Below are 25,585 nucleotides of genomic sequence, written 5' to 3'. Positions count from 1 at the left end.
TCTTCGGTCTTGGAGGCTCGGGATGCTTCCATTGCGACGACTGTCTTTTTGTTTCTGGATTGTACCCATACACCCATGACTCATCTCCAGTTATCAAGGTGTCCAGAAACCCAAGATCAGTGTTGGTGGTGTCCAGAATGGTGCAATGTCAAAATGGAGGTCTTCTTGTTCCGCCGACAACAACTTGGGCACGAATTTCACAGCCACTCCATGCATGTTCAAATCATTGCGCAAAGTTGCATGTACAGAATTTGTACTCTCTCTGACCTCTTGGGCAATCTCCTGCATGGTCAAATGAGGATCTGCCATCACCAAATTTTGCATCCTCACAAAGACAGCTGCACTCCGAGCAGTTTGGGTCCTGCCAGAACGCTGGTCGCTCTCCGCTGATGTGCGGCCATTTTTGAATCGGTTGAACCACTCCTTAATTTGTGTTACATCCACCGCATCTTCTCCAAACACCTGCTGAATCATACGAATTGTTTCGCTTTTAGAATAACCAAGCTTTTAACAAAATTTGATGCAGTTTCTTTGCTCAAAACGTTCAGTCATCTTGAGAGAATCGGTAATCCGACAAACACATTGTGTAGCACCTCACTCAACGACCGATAGGCAGCGACTGACGTGCTGGAAGGCAGGGACAAAATTCACACATGCACATAAAGGTCTCTTCCTTTACTGTGTACAGTGGCGCCATGCTGTCATCTCTCTTTAGCGCAGGAAAAACAAAGGTCGGATACTTTTTAGACAGGCCTCGTATGCCCTCAGGTGCTCAGCATTTGTTTGCTAAGTACGGACTTGGCGACACTGGGGGTCCTGAGCTGGTGGCTGGTAAGCGCTGCCAGTCCTCTGTCACCGTAAGCTCTGGGCCTGCTTCCGCAACCATCACGTGGTGTGGCTGTGGAATGTTGAGAGTCTCAGGGAACTGGGATCTTGGCTTGACTGCCCGTATCGCAAGGATGGCATAAACCTCTGTAAAACTCCCCTCACTCTCAAAGTGTGCTGCGCAGTGGTGAGATGTATGACTGTTGAGGTGGAAGAGTTGTTAGTGGCCAAGCTCTGGGAAACTTGCCACACCTCGGTTGCGTAAGGCTTACCAGGCAGGCGGGGCTGTGCCTGAGTGGACCATTATTTCCCTAGCTGCTCGTGGAAATGAAATGGATCCTTCTAAATTTTCTTTTCCTCCTTCCAGCAGAAAGAGTGGGCCGCTGGTAGGTACCAACACCCAATGTAATAAGAGGGCTCGTGTAGCCAGTCCTCCTGAGGGGTGAAATCTAAGAATTTTGGGTCTAGTAATTGAACACATGCTAGTAGTCAGAATGTATTTTTAACTGACAAAAAGAAAGAAGCCAGCTTCAAGGAAGTTTTACCTTTCTGTATTCAAAAAGGGTTAGAAGACAGTGCTGGAAGTTTAAAACCTGTTGAGTGATTGCGTAACAGGACACTGTTGGTGGAAACTGCAAGGTCCCAACAAGTTAAGAACATACTGAATGTGCAATGCCTTGGGGAATATGCCATCGAAACTGAACTGCACACCACCTTTAATTACAACAAAGGTGTTGTGATGTGCAGGGGTCTGATGAACATTCCCAAGGGGGAACTGAAAGATGAGTGGCCTCCAGAAGGAATTGTTGATGCGTTAAATATCATGAAGAGGGTAGTTGGGGATCTTGTGAAGTCCCACTCCTTTATCGTGACATTTAATACCTTCCTGAGTGTGTTAAACATGTTTCCTTTGCATAAGTGTGTGGCCTTATGTACCCGTCCTAATATGGCGTTCCAAATGCCAGCACTTTGGGAATATTACTCCTGGGTGTCACAGGGAAGTTACTTGTGGTAAGTGCAGTAAGGCCACCCAGGAAGGTGTCCCATGTTTGTCTTCATTTAAGTGTGTGGATTGCTCGGGAGCTCACCCTCTTTGGAGTCGGGACTGCAACATGTATCTAGAAGAACAAAAGATACAAGAGCTTAAAATTATGGAGCACATCCCTTATAATGAGGCCAAAAACATATATAAAGCCATGCTGCTCCCCCAACATTTGCTACTACCTTCTCTTCAGTTGTTAAACAGCCAGTGCAAAAAGCCAGTGCTGCTACACAAATGGAGTTGCTAGTGTCAGCACTGGTACCTGGGTTCGTTCATGGTCTTGTGCTGCAATCATTTCAAAATCTGTCCCTCCCCCCAGAGCTTCAGAAAAAACCATGGTTGCCAACATTAGGGAGCGCCCTGCCCTTCCAGAGGCTCCATCTGGTATTCCGTCCAATGCTGCTGTGGCAGCAAAGTCTACACAGTGGGGAAAAACAAAGGCAAAACGTCCACCACTGATGTAAGTGGGCAATAGACAGCCCAACGATGTCAATATTAACCTCTCTTGACTCTTCTTTGGAGGCAATGGAACTTGTCAGACTAGGGCAATCGTCTCGCCCCGAGACTGAGCCTCCACTCATTGTGGGTTGCCTTCCATGGCAGAAAGTCAGGATGAAAGTGCGCCCCCATGATAGTTAGCTCCTATCCTCCAATGGAACATTAATGGGTTCAGGACACACATGGAGGAACTGAAGCTTCTGGCACAAGAACACCCCCTGTGCATGTCTTTGCAGGAAACACATTTTAAACCGTCTGCTATGGGGCTATACATTCTATCGCAAGGATGACTTGCTGGAGAAAGGACCAAGAGAGGGATTGCTGTGTTTGTCAATAATGCACACCACTCCTCTGCTCTCCCTCAACTATTGACCTGCAAGCAGTTGCATTTGAAATTCCTGCATGTTGGAGGGTTACAGTTCGCTTGCTGCATGTACCGCTGCTAGTATGAACAACTCCCCCAACCATTTCTTCTCCTGGGAGACTTCAATGCACATCATTTCTTGTAGGGCTTGACCTCTACTTGCCCGTGGAGTTGGGTTTTGGAGAGACTCATGAGTTCTCATGAGCTGTGCATCATAAACACTGGTACTCCCCCACATTTCTGTGCTGCTACTGAGTCATTCGTGACCATCGACCTATCTCTCTGGTCTCCAGCCCTCACTGATTCTGTTTACTGAGAGGTCATTGACGACCTTTGTTCCAGTGACCACTTCCCAATCCACATTCACTAACTGGATGGACAATTGCTCCAACAGAAGGCATGAGAATGGAAAGTCAGCAGGGATAACTGGACACTGTTCAGCCAGCTGGATGTGTTTGAACATTCCGATAGCATCCAGGAACAGGTAGACCACATCACACGAATGATCTGTAATGCCGCTGCCCAAGGTTCTCAGTTTATCTTAGGAGGCAGCCTGAACCTTCGTGGAAAGGTGAATGCCTTTTCAGTAATCTGGGATAGGCATGCAGCTCTTTAATGATTTAAATGTCGCCCTACAACAGACCTAATAGCCTTAAGAATCACACCAAGGCTCGATACACAATTAAGGGGAGCAAGAAAAGGTCATGGCAAGCATTCCTGAACTCTATAAATGATTCCACTTGTTCTACAAAAGTATGAGAAACCACACAGAGGATATTCGGTAAACATAGTTGCTTACCAACAGAAGCAGTACTGAAACAGAGGTGTCTCCAAACAATACCTGGACGTATCACTCAGACACTGGTAAAGCATTTTGCAAAAACTACTGCCACTGCCACAGGACCCGAGTTAGTGACTTGCTGTCAGATCATTCTGAGCAGGAGAATGGTGTCCCTCAGGACAGTGTTTTAAGTGTTACCCTCTTTGCCAGAGCCATAAATAGTATCATGTCTACAGTAAGGAATCCTGTACAGTGCTTCTTATCTGTGGACGATTATACTGTTTCCTGTTCCTCTTCCAGTGTTGCAACAGCTGGCTGTCAGTTGCTCCTTACAGTGCAGAGGTTAGAGAAGTGGGCCGTAAAGACAGGTTTTCAGTTTTCTGCTGATAAGTGTGTGTGTGTGTGTGTGTGTGTGTGTGTGTGTGTGTGCGTGTGTGCGTGTGTGCGTGTGTGTTCATTTTAATTGTTCTCATCATATTTTTAATTTACCTGACTTGCATATAAGGGACATCATCCTACATTTTTGAGACACAGTGATGTTTCTGGGCCTCATTTTTCACTCCAAATTGTTGTTGCCATACCTGAGGTACCTGAAAGCCTGAACCCTGATGGCACTGAATATCTTAAAGTATCTTAGCCACAGACCTTGGGGAGCAGACGGGGCACGTTTGCTCCAGTTTTATAGGGCTTTTGTGTGTTCGTGGCTGGACTATGGGTATGGATCAGTGAGGCCTTCTTGTTTGAAGATCATTGATGCTGTCCAACATAGGGGATTTGGCTGGCCATGGGTGCTCATCATCTGGTGGCAGACCCTCATGGTGCAGCAGGCATGTAAGTTCCTCGCAGCTCCAATTTCACCTGCATACCATACTGTTGCTTGTCCACTTCTGGAATGCCCAATCATCCATAAGCCAAAATGCCATTTGGGATCCGTGTGTGACATGTTTCTTTAGCCTGAGGTATTTGTAAATAGACCTCCCTCAAATCAAGTGTCACAATATTTATACGGCCATTTAATTTAGACATTAGTTTTTCTTGTTGTAACCCAAGACTACTGTAATATGTTGCTCAAACAGTATACACACGTGGAAGGCAAGATATAATGCAATTAACAACACACAAGTGACCGGCAGAGCCTTGTGTGCTGACCTATATAATCATTAGTCCCAACAGGGGCACAACTGGCAAGCTGCACACCCAACTGCTGCTGTTTTAGCAGGCCGGATGGCCTCTAATGGCCATATCAAGCAAAAACTTCTTGCATGAACTATGAAGCAGCACACACACTAAATTGGTAGTTGCAGCATTTCTCTTCTTTTGCAAACAAATGTGTCCAACCCCAAGGGAGGAGGCTGTGGCGGAATAGAAAGCAGTGGCTGTGATGAAGGCGGCAGTTGTGGAGGTGTTGGCCTTGTAAGTCATAGATGCAGAAAACTGTCCAAGTAGGGGAATCTGTTGTTTGTTACTACTCACCAGCTGCCGTGACACTGGAGTCAGAGGAGAAGAATCCAAATCGTATAGTCTGAGAATTCACCAACGCTGCTGCTGCACCCATGTCCACCTGCATTCTCAATAGTTTGCAAACACATGCACTTCGGTATATAACCTGCTTTGAGGCACCATCACTGCTGAAACATTGTTCACATCCATGTTCACTTCATCCTCACTCAGATTTGGAAAGGAGTTACATACAGAAGCAGTTTATCCTTTCTTATGGCACCTATTACACGTTACCCAGTGCTTGGGATACATGGTCCATTCATGTTGAATGAAACAGTGTAGGCATGAAGGCAGTGGAGCACAAGGCTGTTGCTGTTGTGATGCGGACTGGGTCGTGAACGGCAATTATCTATACAATGTGGAGACATCTGCTCTACTGCTGCAATAGCATTCATGTTCCTGTGTGAACTGACTGAAGGCTGGAAGGGGAGAGAGAAACTTATTTCTGAGACTTCTGACCAGGATTCTATATGACTTCCTGCAGCCTGCGAAACTTCAAATTTTCAGTACTTCATTAAGGATAGGATTTTCACAGTGTAGAGCTCACTTTTGGTCTTCCCTATCAGAAGCAAAACTATGATTGCATCATGAATCATTTGATCTGCATAGGGTTCCTTATGAATATTTGTCAAAATTATGAATGTGGCTAGGTCCAAGTAGTTCTTCTGCCCATGCCTGTGTGACTGTTTTGGCTGCTTTCGGCAGTGGTAAAACTCCACATGAGCAGTGATAATTTGAGTTCATTTACAGTGATAGGTAAGAAGGAAATCACACATCTGTCCAAAAGAAAGACTTGAAGGTTCTGCAAGAGGGCCAGCTAATGCAACAACTGATACACGCATGATGAAATCCATGACCAAAAAAGGGCCTTGCACAAGTGTTTGTCTGTTACCCCAAATGTCTGGGAATGTTGCTGCCGGCATTTTTCATAGATGTTCTAGTCATCCACTGCATCATCATATGCAGGGAACAATGGCGGATATGTTGTCGGTGGGTCTGCAGGTTGTGCCAATGTAGTTTTCAAACTGGAAATAGCAAAGTCAGTGCCTGCTGTTGCTCAAGAAGAGCACTGCCTCTCTGGAAATTAAACCTAAAGGACCAATGACTGAAGTGGAACATGTGCAGTCAAATATCATACTCACTGCCAAAAAAATTTTTGTAACCCGAGAACACTTTAATTTGTTGCTCGAACGGTACATACATACATGGAAGGCAAGGTACAACACAATTAGCAGCAAACAAGTGGCCAGCGGAACCTTTTACTCTGGCCTATATAATCATTAGCTCTAACAGCCAGCAGGCTGTGCATGCAACTGCCGTTGTATTAGCAGGCTGGGTGGCCCCTAGTGGCCGCATCGAGGACATCATGTGTGAACTATGAAGTGGTGCCTATACTAAATTCATTATTACAGCACTTCTAGTTTTTGAATTGGATAGGAAACTACACTACTGGCCATTAAAATTGCTACACCATGAAGATGACGTGCTACAGACGCGAAATTTAACCGACAGGAAGAAGGTGCTGTGCTATGCAAATGATCATCTTTTCAGAGCATTCACACAAGGTTAGCGCCGGTGGCAACACCTACAACGTGCTGACATGAGGAAAGTTTCCAACCGATTTCTCATACACAAACAGCAGTTGACCGGCATTGCCTGGTAAAACGTTGTTGTGATGCCTTGTGTGAGGAGGAGAAATGCGTACCATCACATTACCGACTTTGATAAAGGTCGGATTGTAGCCTGTTGCGATTGCGCTGTGTCATATAGCGACATTGCTGCTCGTGTTGGTCGAGATACAATGACTGTTAGCTGAATATGGAATCAGTGGGTTCAGGAGGGTAATACGGAACGCCGTGCTGGATCCCAACGGTCTCGTATCACTAGCAGTCGAGATGACAGGCATCTTATCCGTATGGCTGTAATGGATCATGCAGCCACGTCTCAATCCCTGAGTCAGCAGATGGGGATGTTTGCAAGTCAACCACCATCTGCACAAACAGTTCGACGACGTTTGCAGCAGCATGGACTGTCAGCTCGGAGACCATGGCTGCAGTTACCCTTGACACTGCATCACAGACAGGAGTGCCTGTGATGGTGTACTCAACAACGAACCTGGATGCACGAATGGCAAAATTTCATTTTTTCACATGAATCCAGGTTCTGTTTACAGCATCATGATGCTCACATCCGTGTTTGGCGACGTTGCGGTGAATGCACAATGGAAGCATGTATTCCTCATCGCCATACTGGCGTATCACCCGGCGTGATGGTATGGGGTGCCATTGGTTACACGTCTCGGTCACCTCTTGTTTGCATTGACGGCACTTTGAACAGTGGACATTACATTTCAGATGTGTTACGACCCGTGGCTCTACCCTTCATTCGATCCCTGTGAAACCCTACATTTCAGCAGGATAATGCACGACCGCATGTTGCCGATCCTGTATGGGCCTTTCTGGATACAGAAAATGTTCAGCTGCTGCCCTGGCCAGCACATTCTCCAGATCTCTCAACAATTGAAAACGTGTGGTCAATGGTGGCCGAGCAACTGGCTCGTCACAATACACCAGTCACTACTCTTGATGAACTGTGGTATCGTGTTGAGGCTGCATGGGCAGCTGTACCTGTACACGCCATCCAAGCTCTGTTTGACTCAATGCCCAGGCGTATCAAGGCCGTTATTACGGCCAGAGGTGATTGTTCTGGTTACTGATTTCTCAGGATCTATGCACCCAAATTGCATGAAAATGTAATCACATGTCAGTTCTAGTATAATATATTTGTCCAGTCAGTACCCGTTTATCATCTGCATTTCTTCTTGGTGTAGCTATTTTAATGGCCATTAGTGTATTATGCCTTGTGCATCAACTGTTGCTTTGAAGTGAGCGCACATCCTCATTCTGCCATTCCGTTTTGATAGTACAACAATTAGCATCGTCCATTGGCGATTGTTAGTGGATTCTACAATGCCATTCTGTTCTAGGCAATCTAGTTCCTGTTTCACTTTATCCTTTAATGCAATTGGAATAGCGTGCGTTACATAATTGTGATGCAGTATTCGGCTTCAATATGATGTAGACCATGTAGTCTTTAATGCTGCTTGTTACATCAGAAAGTGTATCACATTTTTGCAATAGCTTTTTGCTGCTCTTAGGAACACCAGTGTGGACTGGAATTGCTCCTTCATGAATTGTGAAGCCTTGGGTATTGAATAATTCAACGCCCAGTAAATTTGTTGCTTTGTCTGAATTTACTACTATACATCTGGCCTGTTTAGTAAACTGCTTGTATGTAACATCCATTATGAATTGGCCTTTGATTGGTGTTTTGTTGGCCACTGTAGCTAAATGGTAAACTCTGAAATTCATTTAATTTGGTGATCCTAATTGCTTGTATGCTTGCTAATTAATTAAAGAAACTGAAGATCCAGTTTAAGATTTCATAGAGACTTTATTTAATCTGAGTTTCACAGATGAAACCTTGCTATTTACTGAAAAAGTAGCATTCATTTTATTTTTTGCCTGATTTGCTTCATGTTGTGTACTTCAGATTTGTGACATGTCTTTTTGCCACACGTGCATTTCGTGTTTCAGAAGAAACAGTTTTCGCTTTTGTGGTTAATGCCAAAGTGTTCACATGAAGATAACTTTTCTCTAGTCAATTTGTTTATCATCTGCTGGTTCTATGTTGTTTTCATGCCCTGTTATGTCATAGACAATTGTACTTGGAACTTGGCCTTGTGGGTTGTGTTAGACGCATTGTAAACACACTAGCATCTTTGAACTGAAGCTGTCAGCTGATACTAGCATCTGTTATTGTGCCCAGATGAAAATTAGACAGTCTTGCAATGACAGATTTGTCAAATTAAGAATGCTAGTATTTGGTGCCAGCATTAGCAAGAAGAAAAGGTTTGTACTCAACGTCACCAATAGTTTGTGCATGATGAAATGTTGATCCAGGCTTCTATTTTATGATCAAAAGGCAACAAGGTTGTGGCAGCATCTTAAAATTTTCATGGCCATGTTGCTCTGTGCTTCTGGTTTGGCCAGCCGTGCCTCAAGTAATTCTGACAGGCGAGTAGCTGCTGCAATACTATCGTCGGTTGCTGCAATTCAGTTTGAGATATGAAAAATGAAAGTATGAACAGAATACAAATTCTCAGTAGTCTTCCTGAAAAGGAAACAGGGATGGCAGCCATCATATGAAAAAAAATTGTAGCATAGTCCAAAATATACGCATGCCGTGCATCGAACTAATGTGTTGCTACAAAAATGTTCACTTGCACTCGCCAGTTATATTGGCTTTTGTTTTTGTCAGCATTTGATGTTGCACTGCAAATGTTTTGTTCCAGGTAAATCTCCTTAGCCCGTGTACGTACTGACATTAATTCTCGTCACCAATTTATTCCCATTAATCTTCATCGGTGCCTAATGTAAAGGTAGCAGGTAGATAATCCCTTCCACAGAAAGTAATTGCTGTATCGAGGTGACATGCTCACATGTAGCAAATGGCTTTTCATGGGGCAAATTAGACTACAGCAAAATAATGTTGACAACACAATGAATAATAATTAACTGTCATTTCATTTTTTTAAAACTTAATACAAATATTCAGCTTTAGTTTGATGCTGCTGTGTAGATGTGGCTCTGAGTTTAAAGTTCTAAACCTATGCTTCTATTCTAGTATATAAAGACAAGTAATTGTTTAACATTGTTGCCAAAAATCGTGAAAAGTACTTGAGCAATTTACTTCAAATTTTTAAATGCTACTCTAACAAACGTTTCAGCAGACACAGATTATATATTTTGAAATAAGAGGTCTATTAGAAAAGTATCTGACCTTTGGATTGGGGGGGGGGGGGGGGGGATGGCTTACCTGGAGTGTTGGACACCTCATCACCATCAAAGTAGTTTCCTTGGGACTACACACACTTCTCCCAGCGGTGCCACCATTGTTGGAAGCCTGCCGAAAAAGCCGCTTTCTGAAGGGAGTTTAGCTTGGCTGTCATTGCTGACATGATGTCCTGTCTTGTGTGAAATTGCACTCCTTTCAATGGTCTATTGAGTTTTGGATACAGCCAGAAGCTGAAGAGGGCCATATCAGGAGAGTAAGGAGCCTGTTGAAGCCCAGGAAACCGGTTTTTTTACCAAAAAAAGTCTGAATCAAGTGCGAGGCATGTATTGGAGTATTGTTGTGATGGAGGCGCCAATTTCCTGTTGAACGCAAGACCAGTCTCGTGCCCTACGCAGCATCACATAGGCAGTGGAGGATGTCTCTGTAGAACTCTTTGGTGATTGTTTAACTCAGTGGTGCATACTCATGGTGTACCACACTGCAGGACTCAAAGAAAGCAGTCAGCATCATTTTGACATTGCTGCTCACATGGCAGGCCTTCTTTGATCTTGGTGACAAGGAACACTTCCACTGTGGCAACTGGGATTGCTTTCCGGTGACACCTACACTTCTTCCGCAATTTCTCTGATAGGCACACAATGGTCCCACATCACAGCGTTCACTTTGGCAATGACCTGGTTATTTTGGCATGTTGATAGCCAACTGGAGCGTGGCTCACTCTCCCTGGTGTGCAGCTGCCTTAATCTGTGTGATGGCCGTAGCATCATTACTGAAAGCCATCTCAATCTTCCTAACGGTTTCCTCCTGACAGTTGCCAAGTTTCTGCCAAAATGTGATGATGTAGTGCTGCTCCAGTCGTTCTGTCATTTCCCTTGCAATGAAAAAACAACACGAGCAGTACCCACTACCTCATTCAAATGCTGCTTGCCAACAACTGATGCTGTTGACAGGCGGAAAAAAATTTACACATATGCACGAAGGTTCAAGGTCAGGTCATGCAGCATGTTAGATTCAAATTCATCAGCTGTTCGCAGAAAAAAAAAGAGGTAGGATACTTTTCTAACAGACCTCACATATATAATATGTAAATATAATAAAGGGAACATTGTTAGCAAAAATCTTGAAGTTTTGACCAGTTATTTCAAATTTTTTAACATATATATGATACATAAATCTATATACAATGCATAAAGAATGAAACATTGTTAGCAAAAATCTTGAAAAGTTCTTTACCAGTTTAGTTCAGATTTTTACGTGATACTGTAATATTCATTCAGAGAGACGTAGGCTAATTTTTTTAAAAAATGGCAATGTGGAGATCTTCTGTTAATATTGACTGAGAAAGAAAATGCTGTGCTGTGAAAATGTGCAGTTCTGTTTCCTTTTGTTGCAGTCAGTTTTAATTACAATACCAGGTCTTATATGCCATTAGACAAATTGTGTCATCCTTACACATAATTTTAAACAAAAATTGTATGCACAATAATGTGCTGTTCTGTTTCTATCCTTGCTGTCAGTTTTAGAGAAAACAGAAAAGTTGTATTTATGGTTTACCTGCTTAAGATGAGAACATTGGTAGAGAATCTGCATTGCCCAGAAATTTGTAGACCTACCCATTTGCAGATTAAAGCTATGCAAAATACTTTCAATGAAGCTATTACCCTCACATTCCAGCAACTGGGAAATTCTCTCTCATATCCCATTTACCAATCATCCTAACCGATTTACCTATTCATTTTAAGTGAATTCAGTTTCCAGACAAGATTTCATTTGCAAGAACAATAAAAAAAGGCTCATGGTCAGAGAGATGAGAGGAAAAAAGATGGACAGAGGCGGGGGGCGGAATGGACATAAAAGGGGAACGAGGTGATGGACAGAAAGGTGAGGGAAGAGGAGATGGACAAAGATGGGGTGGAGGAGGTGATACAAAGAGAGGTGGGGGGGGGGGGGGGATGCACAGAAAGAGGGAGTTTGGAGTTTATGATGTATAACCAATTCCTATACATATTTAGCAAGCATTGCCATGTTCGCTAATACTTGTATAATCCTAACACAGTGAATGATGACTCACTAATCTACAAGTAGTACCTATCTGGTTCTGCTGTCTCTTGACTGTTAATAACATACACTGTGACACTTGGCATATAATGCAACATCATATGATGACTGCAATAACCACTGGCTACTGATGACAGCTGACCAAGTGAAGATGTGCATCTGCTTAAATCTGCAGTTCATGGATGACTGTTCATTTGTAGATGACTGTTCATTTGTAAAGTATTTGTCTGGCATCAGGCAAAAGCAGGATTTAGTGCTTGTTATCAGCACCCTGCATGGTGTCGGAGCATAACAATGGCTGATGTATGAGGCTTTCTATGTGATTTATGGAGAAGCATACTGTGGTCCTGGCTGGGTACACCCTCTGCGGTGACTAATCATAACTATATGGCACAACAGTGGAGACTGGTCCTACTGTATGGTGCCCTCTATGTACAGAGCAGTGTACTGTATCTGACAGTGGACACAGCAGAGTCCATGGACCAGTGATAGTAATCAAAGGCACCATGACAACTGTTAACTATGTGAACACTGTTGCAGACCATCTGCATCCCTTCATGGTTGATGCCTTTCCCAGTAGCAATGATATCTTCTAGCTGGATAACTGCCCATGCCACAAGGCTAGAATTGTGCTACAATGGTTTGAAGAGCATGATGGTGAACTCATATTGATGTTGTGGCCACTGATTTCGCCTTATCTGAACCTGATAGAAGATATCTGAGATTCCATTGGGCACCAGCTCCACACCCACAAACCACCAGTTTATATTTTACAGGAACTGTGTGATCTGCATAGGCATCTGGTGCCCTATACACCCAGAAACCTACCAAGGACTTGGCATATCCATGCAACACAGAATTGCTGCTGTATTGCATTCCAGAGATGGAACAACAAGCTGTTAAGCAGGTTGTCACAATGTTTTAGCTCGTCAGTGTGTAATACATTATGGTGGGAGATTCTAGTTCTATTTTACCTGTCAAGTGGGTCAAATAATATAATGCAGAATAATCCAAATCCTTGCTCCAGTTGCAATGTGACAACACAATTACACAATAGTATATGTACATGGCTTGTGATTATGGATTATTCCCACAAATAGTCAACCAACAAAATAAGTGGCAGCTCTGGTTCACATGCCACAATCTCTACCTTACAATACGTAAGGGCTACAAAAATCTAAATGATTATATTTTACTAATCTTACCTCTATTATCCTTGCAATTCTTCTGTGTCTTGAGAATTTTCCTGAAGATGGCACATATTCTGGAGGCTAGAGAGCCATCATTTGCTTTATTGTAATGATGACCATTTTTACATAGAATGTAGGATGTGCTCATTGTTCCCTTAAATTTCTTTTATCCAAATCTGTACTATTCATTGTCACTTAGCACAGAATTTCTCATTACTAATGTTATTGATTATTATTATTATTATTATTATTATTATTATTATTATTATTATTATTATTATTATTATTATGAGTTCTGTCCTTGAGATCATTTTTGAAAATTTGTGTAGTCATTAAATCTTATCTTACTGTTTGGAAAAACCTGATACTAGTGAAGAATATAAGGGTCAGTCACATAAAAACAAGGCAGATGGGAAAACGCCAAGTAAACTGTTTATTATTTCTGAAGTAGCTTCATAATTGTTAATACATTCATTCCACTGTGAGACAAACACAGTCAATCCCAGTTGCCTATGGAAACACGACTGTACCTAGGTGTGTATGACTTCGTCCAAAGCAAATGGACGGCTACAAATGTCCTTCTTCAGGGCTCCAAAAATATGAAAATCACATGAAGAGAGATCAGGACTGTATGGAGGATGTGTAAGGGCCTCCCAGTGAAACTTCTGCAACATAGTCAAAATAACCTCGGCAACTTGTGGGGGGACATTATCCTGCAACAGAATAATGCTCTCCATCAACATTCCTGTGTGTTTTGACTTGATGGCACGCTTCATGTTTTGTGAAGTGGCTACATACTGCTGCGCATTAATTTTGGTGCTATATTCCTGAAAGTCAATGAGAAAGTCGTCATGACTTTCCTGGAGCTGGCATGCCTGTTGTTTTGACTACTCTTCAGAAGTTTCATTTGGAAGCCTTTACGCATCCTACATACAGTCCTCATCTTCCCCCTTGTGGTTTCTTTAGTTTTGGAGTTCTGAAGGAAAACATTTGTGGCTGTCATTTCTCTTCGGATGAAGAGATGCAAGTCTGGGTACAGTCATTGTTCCATAGGCAGCCCAAAACATTTTTCCATGAAGGCAATTGACTTTCTTTTCTCACAGTGGGTAAACGTATTAAAATTTATGGTGAACATATTTAAAATAATAAAGTTTACTTACTTCATTGTCTGTCTCATTTTCATTTAACTGTTGCATTGTGCAGTACATGTGTTGTGACTGTTCGTAGGAAAGTAGTTCATACAAACTCATTTCTTCCTGTAGGGTCACTCTAGCATCAAGCTTTTGGATTATATTGCAAACATAGTTGCAAATGATCCAAATGTTCTTGAGTCAGCTGAGCCAAACACAATTTTTGCACTTACCAGTGGAATGTCAAGTGCCAATTACGGAACCAAATATTGGAATGTCATTGAGAAGAGCATTCTAAAAAATAAGATTATGGAAGAGGTAGGTCTAATGACATCAAAAGATCCCTTTATAATGTGCCAGATAAAAATTAAATTTGTTTTAATCAGACTATGATCTTATTTTGTCCACTGTGCAACATTCAAATTTCTTGCTACATAGTCATTATAAAATCATTTTCAATGTTCAGGATAAAATTGAACTTCCATGGATAAAATTCACACTTGAATTGGCTTCACTGGGATGTTTCCACCCTCCACTGTTGCGGCGTATTTTTGAGGAACAATTCCTGAGAAAATTCCTTGCTAGAGGTATAATTATATATATTCACTGTATGTTCACTTGCTTAAATCTACCAACTACACAGTAACAGTATAAATATCTATTATAATGACTGAGACGTGCATGTCTACTGTTTTTCAGATTATAATCTGTTAGACCATCTGCAGTTACTGATGTTGTTCCAAGCAGTGATTACATTATTTCCTTCATACAGTGGGCCTCTACCACCAGATGACATCATTCAAAAAGCATCAAGACTAAATGGTGACAATGTTAATGAGTTCCCACTGAAAGGTGCCCTGGAACATGGTCTTGGTGGAGCTTCATATTTGCAGACAAGATTTACCACAAAACTGGGACATTTTATAGGTAACTATCAACCCACCCCAGTTTTGCATTAGTAGCACAAAGTATCTATGGCCAGATAACTTGTCTGGCATGGCAGTTATTTTGTTTGCTATGCACAATATTCAGAGATCAACATTAGGTAACTAAACATCATCAATTTTATGTAACTTAAATCATTTTAAGCAGTACACACCAAGGATGTTCTCAAGGGACATGAATGTTATTTGCCCTGCCTGTGTATTTAAATGGCATCTGGAGTGACATTTCATGGCAATTATGGGAGCACATCATTATGCAGTTAATCGTTTCACTGCCAGTGTAAATATACTATGCAAATCGCGCACGCACATTCTCATCTTGCTACGCCATTCCCCAAGTGTTGCGGATTTGTATACATTCATTGCTTTGGTTTTCCTACAATGCTATGGGTGTCTGAATGCATCCTGTGCTGCTGACCTCTCACTGCTGTGGGTGGGTTACTTCCATATCTTGGTGAATAGAAAAGTGTGGAGTATTTATCATATAATGTATGGCCCTCATTGCATACTATCCTTTGCAAATAACCTCATGTAGATATCTTGAACCATTTATGAGACGTGAGTCGTAATCACAAGGATGTGAACAGGCAAATCCCGCACAACTGTCTTTCAGATATAAAACACTCTAGCTCAACAATGAAATGAGATGTCCATCTGTTGTCAATTCTAAATAAAATGTTGACTTCTTACCTACATTTTATTCAGTGCGATATATAAGCGAAAATCAACCATATGCAAAGTTAACGCAATGCATTGCTACCTCTGTGAACTCTTTAAAATTCCATGCAATGTTTTACTTAATTTGGTGCAACACAGTAAGTATGACAGATAACAAAAAGAAAATCAGTTCTTTATCAAGTGAATATATCAGACTATTATATAGCAGAAATGCTGAGTCTCTAATATTGTTACATTCCATCCAGGATTTTCCGTTTTGAAGGCATCAGACTGTAAGACGTGCAAAAATAAATTTTTTTCAACTTATAGTTTTTGAAAAATTGAATGATAACTATTTCATATCTGCCAGAATGCCATCTTTTAGCACAGGCACTAGGATTTTGTAAGCAGTGTAGCCATAATAAAAGCCGCCTCAGCACAGAATGCAAAGAGTACATCTGTGGTAGCAAAAGGGTTAAAAAGGCTCCACTTAAAGGAACTGAACCAACAACTTTACCATTGATCTTGTCACCCTAGTACTCTTGTTGATAACTTTTACATTGATTATCTTATTACACCATCATTGTTCTTGAATTTTCTTGGTGCTGTGACCTGCTATGCAGTACCACAAACTCCTGCCAAGTGACTTCTGTTTTTGTTTGCAGAAGGTCGAGGATTAGAAGAGAGGTTTGTGGTATTTATGCTACTAAATGATATAAAAACTTTTTAAAGAACTCTTCCATATGTGGTTGTTCTATGTAAGAATTACACTATCTCATTTTAATCAGAAAAACATATCCAGAGTGAATCTCAGAACAGAGCAGAAGAGAATGTAGTGACATTTGTCTTCAGCTTCTTTCAGCTGTTTCTGATCATTGTCATTGTAGGCAGCACCTCTTCTTTTCTGTCGTTCAAAACAACGACCAAGCCTCGATGCCAAAATACAGCAGATGGAGACACTCAATCAGTGTTGCTCAATCTCTGTACACTTAGCAAACCAGTGCACACAGTGGAAAATTCTCCACAGGCTAAATACCTAAACAACATTTTTACATGAGAATCATTCCCCTGATCGGGAGAAAGGGGTGGGACAACATGTTACACCACAATATATACTTTAATTTGTAGCATATTATGTATTGGAGGTTGGTTGAGTGTATCAAGTGTGAATACCATAAAGAAAAAAAACATGAAAAAGAAAGAAAAAAAAAAAGAAAAAGAAAACACTTGATGTAGGTATGCAGCCTGTTACAACACTGCCTTTGCAAAGCTTAGTATACCTTGATCCATTGTTGAGACTCATTGTCACAGTTCTTTGTCACAGACCTTTCTTGCAGACTTTGTCCCCTACCTCACAAAAGAATCAAGTTGCATGTATATTTAATTCAAGGAAAGCAGAAAGCTGAAAGTTGAGTCATGTGCTGTGCTGCTGAAAAACTTTCTTTATGTATTCGAAGCAAAGGTGCATCCTATGTTGAAGTAGTTTTTCAGAAATGCTTTACATTATGCATATAAAAAATTAAATACCACAGATTTTAGAATAGCTTTTCCTTTTTTTTCACTATGCAGATGTTCTAAAATAATCTGTTGGATGTCACTTAAATGATTTGCATGTCTCTGACAAGTTATCCAACCAGGGAGAGAGGACCTATATTGTAACGTGGAATCCAAACCACATTTCATTTCTGGTAAAACTCCACATTACTCAGAGGTGAATTCTGGGTTAGTGTGAAAAAACAATGGTCCAGCCAGGATTCAGTCCTGCAACCTTTCACTTTTCAGGCATGCACTTCACTGCTACATCACTAGGCCCAATACAGAATTTGGTCAAGGTTTGCTGTTCTCTCAAGTTGTGGAAGGTGTAACACCAGATGTCAATGACCTCATTTTCACAGCAGTGGACGACTTCATTTCACTGTAATTGAAACAAATACTTTTAAATTATATACACAAACCTTTCTTGTGAATCAGTGTGTCTATTAATCAAAAACTGATCAAAAAACATATCGTAGTTCCTGAGATCAGCACAGAGAGCAGATATAGAAAGAAGAGGTGGTTTTTTCCAGGTTTCATAGTGCTATTTGTAATATCAGTGAAAGTGTACTTACAGTGCTGGCAATTTTTACATGACATGCAGCTGTTGTAACGGCATAATGAATCTCACAAAATCAAGACAACCTTTCATGAGTAAGAATTGATTGCCAGTGAGGATCTTGTTCTTCATTTATTTTGCTTCTTAAGTAAAATTAGTTGATATTGTCTTTCTTCATAAAAATTTAAGTTTTTGGTATTATTGGTTTGTGAAAGCCAACAAATTAATTTGATGTATGAAGATTCATTTTTTGACAATTGTGAAAGAACACTTGGAATGTGACCAGCTTTTTCATGACGCATGATGTATGACATCATAAGTGCACTTTTACATAACTATTGTTACTCATAAGCTGTTTCTTAGGTTCCTGCCTAACCACACATTTGAAAATTGTGACATGTTCATAAAACACAGCAAAGTATTTTTGATTAGCATGGCTGTAAATATGACTGCTGCTTATTGAACATGAGCATGCAAAGCAACATGGATAATAGCATGCTGCAAAAAATACGCCAACACTGAAAGTGTACTTTTATGAAATGCAGCACTTTCACAACAGTAGAATTGTGCTAAAGTGCACCTACAAATGATCTGCACTAATATTTATAATGTTTGTTTTCAGAAACATTTATCTGTAATTTTCAAATATGTCACAATTTACGAGGTTATTCATAAAATGCATGCTAATAACGTCAAAAATCAACTCCCTCCCTATTGATTATGACCTGTAGATTAAAACTGAAGAAACTGCAAAAAGGTGGGAATTTAAGGAGATGGGACCTGGATAAACTGAAAGAACCAGAGGTTGTACAGAGTTTCAGGGAGAGCATAAGGGAACAATTGACAGGAATGGGGGAAAGAAATACAATAGAAGAAGAATGGGTAGCTTTGAGGGATGAAGTAGTGAAGGCAGCAGAGGATCAAGTAGGTAAAAAGATGAGGGCTAGTAGAAATCCTTGGGTAACAGAAGAAATATTGAATTTAATTGATGACAGGAGAAAATATAAAAATGCAGTAAATGAAGCAGGCAAAAAGGAATACAAACGTCTCAAAAATGAAATTGACAGGAAGTGCAAAATGGCTAAGCAGGGATGGCTAGAGGACAAATGTAAGGATGTAGAGGCTTATCTCGCTAGGGGTAAGATAGATACTGCCTACAGGAAAATTAAAGAGACCTTTGTAGATAAGAGAACCACTTGTATGAACATCAAGAGCTCAGATGGAAACCCAGTTCTAAGCAAAGAAGGGAAAGCAGAAAGGTGGAAGGAGTATATAGAGGGTCTATACAAGGGCGATGTACTTGAGGACAATATTATGGAAATGGAAGAGGATGTAGATGAAGATGAAATGGGAGATACGATACTGCGTGAAGAGTTTGACAGAGCACTGAAAGACCTGAGTCGAAACAAGGCCCCCGGAGTAGACAACATTCCATTGGAACTACTGACGGCCTAGGGAGAGCCAGTCCTGACAAAACTCTACCATCTGATGAGCAAGATGTATGAAACAGGCGAAATACCCTCAGACTTCAAGAAGAACATAATAATTCCAATCCAAAAGAAAGCAGGTGTTGACAGATGTGAGAATTACCGAACAATCAGTTTAATAAGCCACAGCTGCAAAATACTAACACAAATTCTTTACAGACGAATGGAAAAACTAGTAGAAGCCGACCTCAGGGAAGATCAGTTTGGATTCCGTAGAAATTCTGGAACACGTGAGGCAATACTGACCTTACGACTTATCTTAGAAGAAAGATTAAGGAAAGGCAAACCTACGTTTCTAGCATTTGTAGACTTAGAGAAAGCTTTTGAAAATGTTGACTGGAATACTCTCTTTCAAATTCTAAAGGTGGCAGGGGTAAAATACAGGGAGGGAAAGGCTATTTACAATTTGTACAGAAACCAGATGGCAGTTATAAGAGTCGAGGGACATGAAAGGGAAGCAGTGGTTGGGAAGGGAGTAAGACAGGGTTGTAGCCTCTCCCTGATGTTATTCAATCTGTATATTGAGCAAGCAGTAAAGGAAACAAAAGAAAAATTCGGAGTAGGTATTAAAATCCATGGGGAAGAAATAAAAACTTTAAGGTTCGCCGATGACATTGTAATTCTGTCAGAGACAGCAAAGGACTTGGAAGAGCAGTTGAACGGAATGGATGGTCTCTTGAAGGGAGGATATAAGATGAACATCAACAAAAGCAAAACGAGGATAATGGAATGTAGTCGAATTAAGTCGGGTGATGTTGAGGGTATTAGATTAGGAAATGAGACACTTAACGTAGTAAAGGAGTTTTGCTATTTGGGGAGCAAAATAACTGATGATGGTCGAAGAGGATATAAAATGTAGACTGGCAATGGCAAGGAAAGCGTTTCTGAAGAAGAGAAATTTGTTAACATCGAGTATGGATTTAAGTGTCAGGAAGTCATTTCTGAAAGTATTTGTATGGAGTGTAGCCATGTATGGAAGTGAAACATGGACGGTAAATAGTTTGGGCAAGAAGAGAATTGAAGCTTTCGAAATGTGGTGCTACAGAAGAATGCTGAAGATTAGATGGGTAGATCACATAACTAATGAGGAGGTACTGAATAGGATTGGGGAGAAGAGGAGTTTGTCTCACAACTTGACCAGAAGAAGGGATTGGTTGGTAGGACATGTTCTGAGGCATTAAGGGATCACCAATTTAGTATTGGAGGGCAACGTGGATGGTAAAAATCGTAGGGGGAGACCAAGAGATGAATACACTAAGCAGATTCAGAAGTATGTAGGTTGCAGTAGGTACTGGGAGATGAAGAAGCTTGCACAGGATAGAGTAGCATGGAGAGCTGCATCAAACCAGTCTCAGGACTGAAGACCACAACAAAACAACAACAACAACGAGAGAAAGAAAATGTCAGCTAACTTTATTTACAAAGTGAAACAAATGAAAAGCAGGTTTCTCATTGGCTACCAACATCTAATTCACAATTGGTCATCTGGATATCCTGTGATTCATCGCACCGTTAGCAACAGTTGCATGTCACATAAAAACTGTCAACACTGTAAGTGCATTTTACTGTGATGACAGTCATATAATCTACACTAGTACACGTAACTGTTACTTTCAGCTGCATTTCAACTGCTAAATTTTCATAGAATTGTAAGTAAGTGCCTTTTATTTATGTGACTGCAGTGTTCAACCTCTTGTTCGTGTCTTAATTCATAGCCTAGTGCCACTTCTGCATTGTAAGTGGATGTCTTTATTCATTCAATTGCTTATATTCCATCCAGGATTTTCTAATACCGTATTTCACATAACATATTTTCAACTGAAGTGAAAAAAACTCCTCCAGGAGCAAGTGACACCAAAAAGTCAAAAGTCTAGTCCTCCAGGCCACGACATGCTGATGACAAAAATAAAAATGGAGAGATGGATTTTGCAAAAATGCGCTGCAGACTGACATACAGAATGAGACAAAGAAATAAAATACAGTGGTCGAAGACCCTTGTAGATCTACATGGTCTCCTTGGGCCTGAGTGAAATGTATTACACTGACATGCAGTATTAACTATTATTCGACACTATCTCAAGCTACTTCTTTTGTATGTGTACCAAAAATTTGTAATCCAACATTGGTGTTTAAAACATTTCAGTTTACTTCCGTATTTGCTTACATGGAGTGTGCAGCTTTTTCAGCCTTTTCGAGCTGTGTGTTGCCTTATAACTACCTTCTGCAGTAATTTATAACTATTCCTGTCGAAATTCTTTATTGAAGATTGCTTTCTCATAATTGTGAACTGTTTCTATATCCTCTCAACCACTATGCCCAGCTTAATTGCTAGCTTGATTCAGAAAGTAGCTTCCTTTATAAATTCTCCATGCCAACACCTTGATCAGTTGTATGTTTGTTCTTATTCAGGTACAACTAAAATTGCCAAATCACTGCAAAATTTCCTATTAATTGGAGCTATTAGATTATGGCTAAATCAATATGCCTTTAAAATGAATTTGACATGTGAAAGAAAATGACACACCCTTTTCACAACCATTTGTCAGCATCAGTGTTTTTTAATGCATTGTATGTGCATATCCATTTATTCTGCCTCCATCTCCCTCTCCTTCCCTCTCCCCCCTCCCTCTCTCCCCCCTTTCCTTTCCCCCATCCCTCCCTCCCCCTTCCCTCCCTCTCTCCTTCCCTCCTTCCCTCTGTCCACCTCTGCCCCTCCCCCAACGTAGCTTATAGCAACTGTAGTGCAAAACTTACAATTGTAATAAATAACTTAAGGAAAATTACTGAATTTTTCTTGCATTATCATTGCACTGATGTAAATTATCTGCTCCATTCAGTGACGTACTACTGAACAGAGGTTCCAGTTTTATGATTATCCTTTCTCTAGAGAATGAAAAACCTTGAATTTTCTTTTAAATTATTTAAGGCATCTTGCATTTACTACAGCAAACAGAACTTTTTCATTTTTTTTGGTGATAAATTGTATGTATGCCTGTAATAAGTTTACACTGTATAGCAACAGAACCTTACATTTGTCACAAATTGTGTATAGGTTTTCATATTTATTGACAGTATGTTGCAGCCTTCAGTTGCAAAATGCTATCATACAGATCACTGGCAGCCAACCAATTGGATGCTTACAGTGCTGTGTTAATCAGTTCACGCAGCCTATTAATGTGTTTATAGAGCTTTGTATTTTATATCATGAAGTGAGGTGACAGTTTACAAGTCTACTAAGAAAACGACAATATTAACAAAAAAAGAGCCAGAACTTTATTTCTTTGTTTCCCTTGCCCCAACAGGTTTTTAATGGGTTCAGTTAACTCACAAATGGGAAAGTACAATGGACTACTTTATATTTGTGAAGATATGTCCACAATAATACAAGTTTATGTGTATCAGAAGATTGTTGGTTCAAATTATGCAGAGAGATATTTTTTTCTACTAAGAAGGAATGGCTGTAATACAATAAGTGGGTTGCTATTAGGCCGGAAGATGGAAGAAGCCAAGCTCATTTTGTTCATGAAGGTACAGTCTCTATTCAGGTTGAAACTTTCCAACTCATCTGTTGTTTCAGAGCTTCTGTTGTGAACTAGTAGTGCCTGTGGCCAGAGTCCACGTGCTCTTAGTGCCTTGAAGCACATGAGAGAAATCACACAATTTGTGGCTCTGTAGACTTCCTCCAGTATGTTTACTGGTGGACATGGATAATTTCTATGCCCTGCTACACATAAGCTATCAAGCTAAAAAAGGGTCACCAGCCTTGTGACTTTTACAGCAGGCTTAAAATAGCCACTTCCCGTATCCCATTTCTCAGTGCCCTGTAGCCATCTGACTACTCTTCAAAAGTTCCCAAGTCCAATCACTAGATTGGATAACAAACATTGCAGTCAGTAGCTACACAGCCAAATATTTCACTGCCAGAAATGTCACAATTAATAAAATCTTGTGGGCTATTATGCCGTGGTAGAATGGGTTTCACATTTAAACACAATGTTTTGTTCACCTCTGCAGAGAACATTTGCAAAGGGGATCAGAGCTTCTTTGAGCATCCAATTCATACCCTTGGTCACTACTGACTGCAGAAAAATTCTGCTTACACATGCTCCTGCACACCGGCATGATACCACATGGTTTGAAAACTGGGCACAATCAGCCTTTGTCGACCACCATTGTCAACTGTTGCTATCACCCCAAGGTGGAAGACTGGTACACTTCTTTTTCCTTTTTCAGCACTGGGATCCAAATGTAATTCAATTTCATGCACTTCTCCTTCCTATTGGAATTTCTGGAGTGTTTTACAATCTCTACGGCCTTTCTGTATAGATTTTCATGGTATCTCCTAGTGACTGCCAGGGCTAAGGTGCCGGCTGCCGGTACTTTAGTCCTGGCAGTCACTAGGAGATACCATGAAAATTTATACAGAGAGGCCGTAGAGATTGTAAAACACTCCAGAAATTCCAATAGGAAGGAGAAGTGCATGAAATTGAATTACATTTAGATCCCAGTGCTGAAAAAGATGTGTACCAGTCTTCCACCATGGGGTGATAGCAACAGTGGACAATCGTGGTCAACAACGGCCATTTGTGCTCAGGCACTCCAACTTTGTGACATCATGCCAGTGAGCAGGAACATGTGTAAACAGAATTTTGCTGCAGTCAGTAGTGAGCTAGGGTGTGAAAGAAGCTATGAACTCTGTTGAAAATGTCCTCTGCAGATGAAGATGAAAAGTTGGGTTTAAATGTGAAATCCATTTGACCACAGCATAATAGCTCTAAAGATTTTAATAACTGAGTCACTACAGTGTCACCAGCTGCTTCCTACCATCTCCTCTGCAATCAACACAGGACTACAGTCTAAAGTCAAACAGTAGAAATATGTATACAAGAACTGCTCACTTCAAATTTGTATTGGAGAAAAACACTGTTTATAATCCTCTAACATTCCTTGCGAAATAAGCTTCATTCATTAGAGAATGCCTCCAGCTAGCCAGCTGCTCCATGCATGGTTAGGCAGCCTGTTCCTGAACACCCATGTACATTCGTTAGACAGCAACACCACCTTGGGGACGGAGAACATACTAAGACGTTTCCCACACCTGCTCATGGGAATGCTGGAAACTTTCTATGCTTTACACACATAGAGAACAATGTTATTGAATCCTGACTCCAGACTTACAAAATACACCTCCATGAGGGCTCAAAACTCCTGCATCAACCAGGGCTGCTGGCTGAGTCCTCGACTTCATGAGTTGCTCACAACTCTACAGAATTAGTACTACTGAAAACTTCTGATGCCTGCCACCACTGTCAGTAGTTACTTCCCAAAGGGTATTCAGACACACCAGCCATCCTGTGGAAACCACTTAACTTTGAGACTAACTTACTTCAGCCAGATTAGGGGAATTCTGTCCTTTACTTCCAGGCTGCAGAATAGCCACAGCTCAACAGAAACTGGGAAGCCAGTGTGGCCATTCATAAGAGAAACCAGCACTAGCCGACAAGTGCAGCCTGTAAGTTATATGTTACATAGTCCTGCCCCCCCTTTTTTGGTGTCCTAATTAGGACATTGAACTGGTAGCTGAAAAATTAACATAATGTGAAGGAACAATGGGTTGAAAAAGTAACAAACAAAACAGCAAATCAACACAGTGTAATTGCTGTCTACTATGAATTGCTTCAAAAATGCAGTCATTACTCGTAGACTAAATAAAATTAGCAAATAAGGAAAAAAAGTTCCAACTAACAGGGCATGAATATAACATTGCAGCTCTTCACCAAAAATACCATTTCAACAAAAAAGACGAAAAATAAAAAAACATAAAAAACAGAGTGCGTATAATTCTCCCAAGACACAAGAAATAATTTATTGAGATAACAAGAGTATAAAGTATGACTTCAGACATAATAACTTGGTATCCATCAATACAACATAATAATGAACTAAACAAATGTCACCAAACTAAAGAATCAAAAGGAAGTTGTACTACATTTTCAAATTGTTAGCTATAATGGGTTCAGTTTGCATCACTGTAAAGTAAACTATCAAGATGGAAGCATTGTAAAGAAACAGTGAATAAGTAGAGCATAAAATTTTGGTGTTTGCATGTCACCACATTACTGCAATCAAAATGCATATGAAATCAGCAGATTAAAATACA

At 40.7% G+C, this 25,585-nt stretch overlaps 1 protein-coding gene across 5 annotated transcripts in view; it reads left to right on the top strand.

Moving 5' to 3' along the window:
• Window positions 1–25,585, top strand: part of LOC124795518 — a 96,695-nt gene that overhangs the window by 57,773 nt on the left and 13,337 nt on the right. For all 5 annotated transcript variants that reach the window (XM_047259582.1, XM_047259587.1, XM_047259585.1 and 2 more), the window contains 3 exons: window positions 14,378–14,563; window positions 14,712–14,832; window positions 14,945–15,172. In XM_047259582.1, coding sequence (XP_047115538.1) covers window positions 14,378–14,563; window positions 14,712–14,832; window positions 14,945–15,172 — 535 coding nt within the window. The remainder of the gene's footprint in view (window positions 1–14,377; window positions 14,564–14,711; window positions 14,833–14,944; window positions 15,173–25,585) is intronic.

The sequence above is a fragment of the Schistocerca piceifrons genome, chromosome 4, assembly GCF_021461385.2.
Source record: "Schistocerca piceifrons isolate TAMUIC-IGC-003096 chromosome 4, iqSchPice1.1, whole genome shotgun sequence".
Lineage (NCBI taxonomy): Eukaryota > Metazoa > Arthropoda > Insecta > Orthoptera > Acrididae > Schistocerca > Schistocerca piceifrons.
This window is presented reverse-complemented; position numbering and strand designations above follow the sequence as displayed.